The sequence below is a fragment of the Trichomonas vaginalis genome, chromosome III (genome assembly GCF_026262505.1).
Source record: "Trichomonas vaginalis G3 chromosome III, whole genome shotgun sequence".
In the NCBI taxonomy this organism is placed as follows: domain Eukaryota; phylum Parabasalia; order Trichomonadida; family Trichomonadidae; genus Trichomonas; species Trichomonas vaginalis.
Window position 1 is genome coordinate 18976954 of NC_067205.1, and position 11008 is coordinate 18987961.

An 11008-nucleotide genomic window follows, 5' to 3' on the forward strand; every position below is an offset into this window, starting at 1 on the left:
CATTTTCAACTTCTTTAGCATATTCTGTCAGGAGTTGTCTGATATTTGTTAGGAACTGTCTTTGGAAAGTATACAGCAGCCTTGAACTTAACAAGTTTGAAACGAGGTCTTGACAATAGTAGTTTTTCTTCTGCTTGCAGTCTGTAGCATTTTGCCATGTTTGCCTAAAACTTCATAATATTCTCTTGTATACTTTCTTCTATTTTTACGAACACGAATGCGAGTACTGTCGGGTTCCCATTGTTGTCATAGTCAATAGTTTTTCATATGGGTCGCGTTTAGGTATTTCTATTTTACTTTTTGTCACCTTTCTTAAGTTTGAAGCTTGCTTTTTTCTGTTTGTCTCTTTTGACTAAACTATTAATATATAGTCTTTCTCTAAGTCAGGGTGTTTTTCATTTCTCAGGGAATGGTTTCCCAAACCTTTTTGTTACGGCTATTGTAAATATTTAAACTTGGTCTCATCTTTGGCATGGAGAAGTGTCTATATTTGTCGTCATATGACATTTCATTTGCTTCACCACCTCTGTGGTTGGTTTAAGTTCTCTTAAGATTTTTATACAACTGTCAATGACACCAAGAGCAGAATGTTTTGGTCGACAAGAATATTTGTTTACTACAGTTTTTTTGAACGCAGGATAGTTTTTTATATCGTCTGATTTGAAAAGAACTTCACAGTCAAATGTCAGTTTTGTTCGCGATGGATATTTGTCAACGAATATTGTAACAGTTTTCACATCTAAAAATTTTTGGACTGAATGATGGCTTCACTAGATCTGTGTTTGCCGCAAATATTAGCCAGTAGTGGTGGTCATCTTTCTAGTACTCCCGGACATGTTTCAGTTCCATAAACCAGCATTTTGGGTGTTTGAACTTAAATTTTTATATGAGTGCTTTTTTGTCTCGCTTAGAATAGGGGTCCTTGTTTTGATTTCGTCATTTTTACATAGAAATGGTTTATTTGGTCGATTGCAGGGTTGCAGTCCAGGTTTTTTACCGATGGAACAATAGCTAGCAGGCACGTGCATTTTGGAATGGAATGGAAATTTTTTGAGTACATTTAGGTTATCTTAAAGGAAAGCACAACCCTATTACAAACGCTAAGAAGGTGGGAGGTTGCACGAGTATTGCAGCAAATCTTTTCCAAATCCTGAACAAGAGGAAAGTTCAAGGATCGGATGGATGTAGGAAGACAAGCATGGAAACATTAACACGAAATGACTACTATAACAAGCAGGGCCTATATGCGACAGTGAAGATTCTTTAAGAGGATATACCATGCACACATGGGTAACAACAACCACCTCACACTCTAAACTTGGGATGTAAAGTTTTTTACTGAGATGAATGAACATACACTTTAAGACAAATGCTGTTCAAGATGGATTTGTCGACTTCCAAGCATGTTACCCACCTAGTTGTTTTGTCAATCCTTCCCTATACCTAGGGAAGTTTTAGACCGACTTAAAATCCTAAACAACCGTTGAAAACAAAACAACTAAAATATTTTTTACTGCAGATGAAAATGACCGAAGCAATGTTGAGATTTGTTTGATCGTGGTGTATGATATCTATGACACTACAAGAGCCAAAAAGTCTAGTATACCCAATCCTGGTCAGAAAAACCTTTGTGTTAAAGAATTATGTGTTAATACATTGAACCGAGCATTCACATCTCTTGATCAACTTGTGAAAGACTTCGATCCATATCTTTCTATGCCCATTGGTGCATTCAAGGATTCACCAATGGTTATTTTCGGAAAAGATCTTTGTCGATACAAAGAAATGCTTTATACAACATTGCAACATCCTAACTGTGCACGTGACTGTTTGAGTTTTATCAAACAAAAGTATCCAGAACTTCTTGAAGAAAACGTTTCTAAGTTCTCAGAATGTCTTGTTAAAGCACTTAAACAACATCGAAGAGCAGTGAACGAACTTTTGATTGAATTTGAATCCGGTGACGAAATCGATAAAATCAAATCCGATCTGGATGATTGCACAGAAATGATCAACAAGTTCTGCAAAGACTTCGAAGTTGATATGATTGACGATCAAACAGTTTATGAAGGTATTGTTGATCCAATGTCATCATTTTGTGCATATGAAAATGAGTATGATTAAAAACATAATATTTTTTTAATATTTTAAAGTTTATTATAATGTGTTAAAAGATCACTGCCTTAGTTTACAACTTAACACCCGAAGATATTTTTCTCCTATGAAAGAATTGATATTTTTGGATTTATCTCTAAAATACAAACTACGCCAGACTTTCAAAATCATCCCTTTAATTTAGAATTAATTCCCAAGACTACTATAAACAGAATTTAATAATTTTTACAATATTTCTATTTGGTTTACAACATTATACATGAAGTTACCATTGACTATGATCGAATTGATATCATTATTATTTCTATATTTTTCTCGTTATTTGTTTAAAAATGCAGAAGATATGAAAAATTATTAATTTTTATCGTTTAGTAATAACAAAATAGAAATATGATATTTACCAAAAAGAAAATTCATTGATGGACATGAACAAATTTTATTTTCTTTCTTTGTACAAATAATAATATATTTCAAGATTTCCTTCACATGGACTAAATCAATGAATTTTAAATTATTCTTAAATGAAACTTCTCCTTTTTCTGATGTATCAACATGTCCATAGATGAATAAATCATCAATACTACATCGATGATATAAATCTGCCCATCCAATGCTTCAAATAATTTTCCTTTGTTAATCTGAGGATTGTTTTGGAAAGATGAATCGAAAATATCAAGTCTATAAGAAAATATAAACAATTCCCCAATTTTTATATTTTGAGAATTATTTATATAATTACATCGGTCAATTCTTCCTGGACATTAAAAACTAGTAATCAATCCGTCAGTTGCTTTAAATTCTCAAAATTACAAAATGAAACATTTACTGTTGATTCAACATTATAATAACAAAACCTGGATTTTGATGAAATACAGTTAGAAATGTTTGTTTTTGAAAGTGATCCAAAACCATATTTGGTAAATCATACATGCTGAACTATTTCCTCCATTACAAATTGATCCTTGGAGGATTGTACTGTTGATTTTCCTTTGAAATGAAGAAATTGGCCATATACAGTAGATTTACTTTCAAATGAACAGAATTTATCAATAATAATGGCAGTATTATTAGAATTTTCAATATATACTGTACCTGGACCTTTTGAAAAAACGTTTTCGCAAAGTAAAATCGAGTAATCATTTGTATTTTCGAATTTAACTGCTCTATCTTGTAAGTTGATAAATTTACAGATGTATGCAAAGCATTTGTCTTCTGTTGCAGTGACTTGTTGGTTTTCACCTGTAATGACTGAAGAAGGAGGATCAATTCCTTCATAATAAAGACGCCAAATACTATTTGTAACTTCTTCACAATGAACATGTTTTCTAAAAGCAATTAATTTGAACTTGGTTTAGAGCCAAAAAGACTCCCGAATTAAATTTTAAAAATGAAAGGGGGTAACACCATATTGAACTTCCTTCCTATAATTCAAAATTAAAATTAATTTCAAGTACTAATTTTGAATGTTTGAATCATTCTATATTATCAGCAAAACAGCGGAGTTGAATTACAATATGGGCAATAACTTTTGAATAGAATATTCTTGATAAAGTGAAATGGGAGTGAATTTATATTAAGAATATAGGTTTTGCACAATCAAACTATATGAAATGGTTTAAATTTGGAGATTTCTGTAAGACAATATATTTTTTATAGAAGTTCATATAGAAAAATCAAATGTAAATTTTTATTCAATAAGAAAATTTAAACTTCTTCACCTACATCAGTATTTGTTGTTGATGATTTGTATTTTCGGATAACAATAAATGCAATAATAAATATTGCAATTTCAATAATAATACCAATGACGATTCCAGAAATTGCACCAGCTGGAGCTTTATTACTAGAACTATTCTTCTGATTATCAGTACCTGAAGTTTCATTCGATGTTTGTGTTTTTGGTAACCATAATGGCTTCAAATTTCCATTATCATACTGAGGATAGCCTTCATTTGATATCTTTGGATCATCAAATTTAAAATCAGAAAGTTCGATCCTTCCGTCAATTAATAAAATGTTAATATAGTTTGTATGACTACATGAATAAATCTCTGATTCCTTTAAATCTTCTGATAGTAATAATTCATTGTTATTATTTTTACAATAAATATGACTCCTAGACTTACTTTGTGGTCCTATATAATATCTTACTTTCACTGAAAACGGTGAGTAAGAATAGATATATTGATTTGTATTAGAAGACTCAAAATAATATGCTGATTGCATTTCGGAAATTGTGTTAACTGAATAATTATATTTGGAAGACCAAAATGATTTCTTTATGAAGAAAACTAATATATTTTGTGGTCCATTTGTTGATGAAAGAATCGATGAATCATCTGTGTAATTATCTTCGCGTTTGATCCTGCAACATTTGACATAACAACAATCTGTTCGCATTTTGTCATACAAATGACTTTTATCATTGTTGAATCAATTTTAAGTGTTTTAGTTCATCTGAAAAAATGACTTCAACTTTTTTAGCATCTTTAAATGCAGGAAGACAACCATCAACATCAATATTCCTGATATTTCATATTCAACACTTTTTTCCATATCAATATGAACACAAGTCCCATAATTTTCATGGATATCAGTAAAATATAGATTTCCTTGATAGTAACCATAACTTGATTGACTAATTCTTTTTACATAATGTGTTGGTTTATTTGCATAAGCAATTATTAAATGTGAGTTTGTTAATTGTGGCAATTCATAAGTAAAATCTTTAACATTGATAACTACACTTACATGCATATCAGATGAATAACGTTCTGAAATTCCATTATATTGAAGAACTAAATTTGGCTGGCGACCTTTTATTCTAAGTAAAATTGATTTTTCATATTCATGTTCATTTTCATTTATTAATGAATAAACAGGCTTCAAAGGTTCTCCATTTTCGAGCATAAACATATTTGCATTTCTGAATACAGCAATTGTTATATATGAAGACCAAGCCCTAATTTGAATTGTTTTTACTTCATCGTTTGTAAATTGAAGAGTTAATTCATCATCAGATACATATGGAGGCAATACAGCATCAATTTGTCTGATATCTCTTGCTTCATTCATTTTATTTGTTGATTTAATTTTTTGTTTATGCATACCCCGAGACGGATTTATTGAATGCAGTATCCGTGTATAATTTTCTTCGATCGATGACGAATGATGAAATAGTAGGTGAAGCATCAAAAAATTTTAAAATACGTGATTATATCAAAATTCTGAAGGCCGTTATAATTGAAAACTACAATCTATAAATTAATGAAATTATAATGAAGAATGCTTTTATAAATATTTTTCAGATTCAGATTCAGATTTTAAAGGAATTTACGATATCGTATCGTAAAACTGGAATTCGGATCAAAGAAAAAAAAAAATTGAGTTTATCTTAGATCATAAGGAATAATTTTATTATTCAGATGATGAAAATATCTATATTAACGAAGCAAAGAGAAATGTTCACATACTTATGTTCATAAGGCGTTAATCTTTACGAATCAAATTGAGCTTACATTTAATAGGAGATTATATCAAATCAGCTAGTCAATCTTATAAGTATGTATCAAAATGTTTTCCAATCATCACAATTCGCGATATTTGGACTACGTTGAATCTTAAATCAGGAAAAGTTTACTTCAAAGCTTGCGTATGTGAGAAACCAAACTACAAAAGATTATAGACTCTCAAAATAATCATAAACAAGAATTGCACAGGTCTTACAGATTTTTATGTTTCTCCGATGTTCAATGGCAATCCAAAACACCATTCCCAGATTTCATACCGATCGTCCCTACAGAAACATCTTAAAGTGTCATTTGCTGATTCAATTTTATCATGTTGAAGAAAATTCTAAGATCAAAGAGAAAGCGATCGATACAGCAGTTATTCCATTAAGTTGCATCTCAGGTAATAACAATACATCTGTAGAAGTCGAGCTTTTCTCAGAAGCAGGCAAAGTTTCTAAAGATGCCAACGTAACTCTGCAAACTCCAAAGAAATCAGAAGGTTTGTCATTACAGATCACTATCCCTCCATTCTACTTCCCTCCTCAAAACACGGCTACCGCATTGACTGATAATTTCGATATTCCAAGTTTGTCTGGAATTGACGAGTCATATGCTGATCTTTACATCCCTCTTTTCTGCCGACTTATTAAGAAGCGCGATTCTAAAGTTCTCCCAACATTGGTTAAATTATTGATCACATTTGGCGATGGCGGTAGAACATCACTTCGAAAGTGGTTGTTCAATCATTTCGATCCACAAACAATTGGTGATGACTTCCCAACATTCTATCAGAAGCGATTAAAGTATAGGGTGTCCAAAGGTGCGTTTAGCACAGCGCTCTATATGAGACTATTAAAGGAGATATATGCTGATTATAAATATATAATAAAAAATATGAATATATGTATATGATGAGTATGTTGTATTTTGGCGCCATGCCGGGATATAAAATGAATTTTGAGACAGGAGGCGGTTTCGCGGGAAATTTTGGCGGGATTTTTTCATTTTTTTAATGAATCATAAAGAAAACATCCTCGCTCTTGCAAAAAAATGCAAAGACTGTAAAAAATCTACGAGATATTGGTAAAATGCTTCGGTATGGATGCTCCTAGCTATTCCACTGTAATGTATCATGTTAGGATGTATCACTTCATGAACAAAAAGGCGCCCATCATAAAAATTGACAAAAATCGCCGGATCAAAGAAAAATCAAAGCAATTCTTCAAGCGCTAGATGAAGACCCAAGAGCATCACTCAGAAGGATAGAGGAGATGACAAAGATACCACGTACAACAGTCAGTTATTATCTGCACAATTATTTGAACTACAAACTAGCGTATACACGTTGGGTTCCGCACAACCTTAATTCAGTTCAAAAAAATCTAGAGTCCAATCTTCGAAAGAGCTCCTCTCTATATTGGGTGCGTATCAATCCAAGAAGTTTCGCTTTTTAGTAACAGGGGACGAGTCTTGTTTCAATATGCAACAGAAGCCAAAATCATGTGGATCCCGAAGGATGAAAATCCGCAAACATTCCCGAAGAAAAAAATTGACACACCAATGATGATGTTGTCGGTTTTTTGGGGCGTGAATGGCATCATCAATTGATATTCTTCAAAACCTAATACGATGAATGCTCAGTATCTAATTGACAATGTTCTTACTCAAATTATCAATTCTGATGAGTTGAGAAATCCAAACAACAAAAACAAAAGTTTGCAATTCATTTTGATAATTCAAGAGTTCACAAAAGTCATAAGGTAATGAATTACTTGGTGGAAAACAATGTCAAAGTTGTTCCAAACCCAATTTATTCACCTGATATTGCACCCTGACTTTTATTTATTCGGCACGCTAAAAAAGAGAGCTGAAGGACGCGAATTCGCGAGTCCAGATGATCTTGAAAATTTGTAAGAGAGCAATTTGAGCAATTTTCTCATGATGATTTAAAGCGTGTCTTTGAAGCCTGGATCGATCGCTGCGAACGCGTGATTGAATCCAATGGTGATTATATTTAAATAAACTTTATATATATGTAACTTGTTATTTCTATTCGCAGTATTCAGGTTTGTGCTAAACACACCTTTGGACACCCTATATTTTGTCATGAAATCATTGAAGGAAAGATCGAAACAACAATCATTCCAGACTTTTCAACATCTTTACCACTTATTCTTGACATTATGCAGATTGTTTTCTCCGATGGCAAACTTCAATCAACAGCTCAAGACTTAATTACAATTAACAACTCACTTCTTGACTTGATTTGCTTCTTATTGACTAAGGATATTGATTGCAATTCCATTACAGAGTCATTGGGACTCTTCTTCTTCCATAATCTTTCAGATCTTGGAAATGAAGAAATCGTACGATTCGTTTACACATTCCTTCGAACTATATCTAAGGTCAGACCCATAATTGCACATCCAATGTCTGCTACACGAGTTCAATGGATTTTCTTATCTCCATTATCTCTTTCTAAGCACTTCTTGATCAACATGACTAACAACATGAAACCATTATCAACGAACGCTATGTATTCACCTTATTCTAAACTTACATCACAATTTTTGTTGTCGACACAACAATGTTTTGGCGGTCGTGATCCAGACACATTTGCACTTTGTGCAGGCTTTTTAGCTCGATTGTTATCTAACTTAGATGAGATTTGTTATAGTATTCGACAACGAATCGCATTTGCTTTATTCCCTCTTATTGATTTATGTTCTAATCATTTTGAATCCCCATTATTTATGTCTAACAAACGAATGCAAATTGCATTGATTCCATTTGTTTTATTCTTAATCAAGAACAGTGAACAGAAGCAGTTATTATCATTCTTCCATTCATTATCTATCTCATTCAAGTGTCATTTCATTTCATTCCTTAAATTGACCGGAAAAATCATCATTGACACATTGGATGTCATCAAACCAACATATGAATGTCCACAAATTAACTTGAATCTTCTTGATTTGCTGACACATATTTACATCAAATTTTTGTTTGACGTCAAATCAGAATTAGGTGTTTGCATGAACGAAGTCATCCAGTTAATTGAAGTTTTGTTGTGTCGATACCAACCAACAGATAACTACAAGTATTTGTATTTACTTTGTGATTCATTATTCGAATCATATCCATTAGAACGAAATTTCATCATCATGTCTACTAAATTAATTATGTACAAACAAGCAAAATCACGTGCATTGAGTACCGCATTGATTATTAACAGTTTCAAACAAGATTACAATCGATATGAACAAGTTAATGTTTCCACACTTTCATTCATTGATGAATACGCAACAATTCTTTTAGAAAACAAAGTTTCAATGATTCCTATGTTTAAAGAATATATTTTGATAATTAAAGAACTTACACCAGACAATAAATCACTTAAAAAGAAAGTTAGTGATCGAATGGATTCTGCTTTATCCATTGCAGATATTGTTGAAAAACAGAAATCATCAAAACAAGCATTGTCCATTCGTTGTCAACAATTAATGTCATTGGCTGATGAAAACATGGACTTTCCAAACATGCGCTTAAAGTGGTTGAGTGAATTAGTTCGTATCAATATCGAATCCGGTGATTATATCTCAGCGTTTGTTTCACAATTACATTGTACATGTTTAATTGCTACGGTTGTTGAACATCGTTCTAAACATGAAAAACTCGAAAATAAAAAGAAGAACGAACGATTGCCTAAACCACCCGGTTTCCATTTATCAACGACACAACCAATCAGAACGGCAAACAATGTCTATGATTACGGCGATCTAGAACATATCAAGAATTCTTCTTCATTCCTTCAGTTCAAGTCGAAACTAAAGTTAAAGTTGATGCAGGAATGCCGATGCCGAAATTTTGTTGTCTGATTTTAATGAAAATCTTTTGATTGAATATTTGAATTCATCTGTTTGGTTATGCGAAGAAGCACAGTTATATTATACATTGCGCGGTTTGTCATCAATGGCATTACGTGTTCTTTATCAGAACCGCGATTACGGCCGGTCTAAAGAAATCTGTTCTAAATTGTCCAATTATTTGTCTAGTATTTCTACAGGAAACACAGTTGGTGTCAGTGTTCCATTGTCATTCTTCATGGTAGAAAAAGACAAGGCGGCAAGAAAGATCAACGAATATACTGCTGCAAGAAGACGGAAACAATCCATTTTGTTCAACAACTGAAGAATCGGGAAGGAATTGTTTGTCCAACAGATTATTGCGATCATCATGAGGAATGCAAAGGTGATGGTATTTGTTTGATCCAATTAGAGCCATCGGATAAAATCGAAGGTGATGAAGCTCCACATTCATGGGATAAGTTCCGATCAGTTGTTTCTATCAATAAACAATCACAGAAATCATCTGAAGAACTGAAGAATCCTATTAAAACTCTTTACATCGAAACATCAGAAAAATTACCATTTTATCATCAAGGTGTTTCTATCAAGAAGATCGAGATCCAGGAAGTTCGTGTTAAAGAATTATGTGTTAATACATTGAACCGAGCATTCACATCTCTTGATCAACTTGTGAAAGACTTCGATCCATATCTTTCTATGCCCATTGGTGCATTCAAGGATTCACCAATGGTTATTTTCGGAAAAGATCTTTGTCGATACAAAGAAATGCTTTATACAACATTGCAACATCCTAACTGTGCACGTGACTGTTTGAGTTTTATCAAACAAAAGTATCCAGAACTTCTTGAAGAAAACGTTTCTAAGTTCTCAGAATGTCTTGTTAAAGCACTTAAACAACATCGAAGAGCAGTGAACGAACTTTTGATTGAATTTGAATCCGGTGACGAAATCGATAAAATCAAATCCGATCTGGATGATTGCACAGAAATGATCAACAAGTTCTGCAAAGACTTCGAAGTTGATATGATTGACGATCAAACAGTTTATGAAGGTATTGTTGATCCAATGTCATCATTTTGTGCATATGAAAATGAGTATGATTAAAAACATAATATTTTTTTTAATATTTTAAAGTTTATTATAATGTGTTAAAAGATCACTGCCTTAGTTTACAACTTAACACCCGAAGATATTTTTCTCCTATGAAAGAATTGATATTTTTGGATTTATCTCTAAAATACAAACTACGCCAGACTTTCAAAATCATCCCTTTAATTTAGAATTAATTCCCAAGACTACTATAAACAGAATTTAATAATTTTTACAATATTTCTATTGGTTTACAACATTATACATGAAGTTACCATTGACTATGATCGAATTGATATCATTATTATTTCTATATTTTTCTCGTTATTTGTTTAAAAATGCAGAAGATATGAAAAATTATTAATTTTTATCGTTTAGTAATAACAAAATAGAAATATGATATTTACCAAAAAGAAAATTCAT

The 11008-nt window shown here is 32.1% G+C and overlaps 1 protein-coding gene and 1 pseudogene across 2 annotated transcripts, besides 2 other annotated features; both read left to right on the forward strand.

The window, feature by feature from the left end:
- Window positions 1-1075: part of a mobile genetic element that runs on past the window's edge.
- A 5358-nt stretch (window positions 1076-6433) lies between these two features.
- Window positions 6434-7724: a mobile genetic element.
- On the forward strand, window positions 6530-7645 carry TVAGG3_0728240 (annotated as a pseudogene). Its single transcript has one exon. A coding segment is annotated over exon 1 (1116 nt).
- An 86-nt stretch (window positions 7725-7810) lies between the features above and the next one.
- TVAGG3_0728250 (uncharacterized protein) lies at window positions 7811-8522 on the forward strand (the record flags this gene model as incomplete). The annotated part of the gene is made up of 1 exon (XM_001292069.2): window positions 7811-8522. A coding segment is annotated over one exon (712 nt), but the record flags the coding sequence as incomplete, so codon positions are not given.
- Window positions 8523-11008: the final 2486 nt, after the last annotated feature.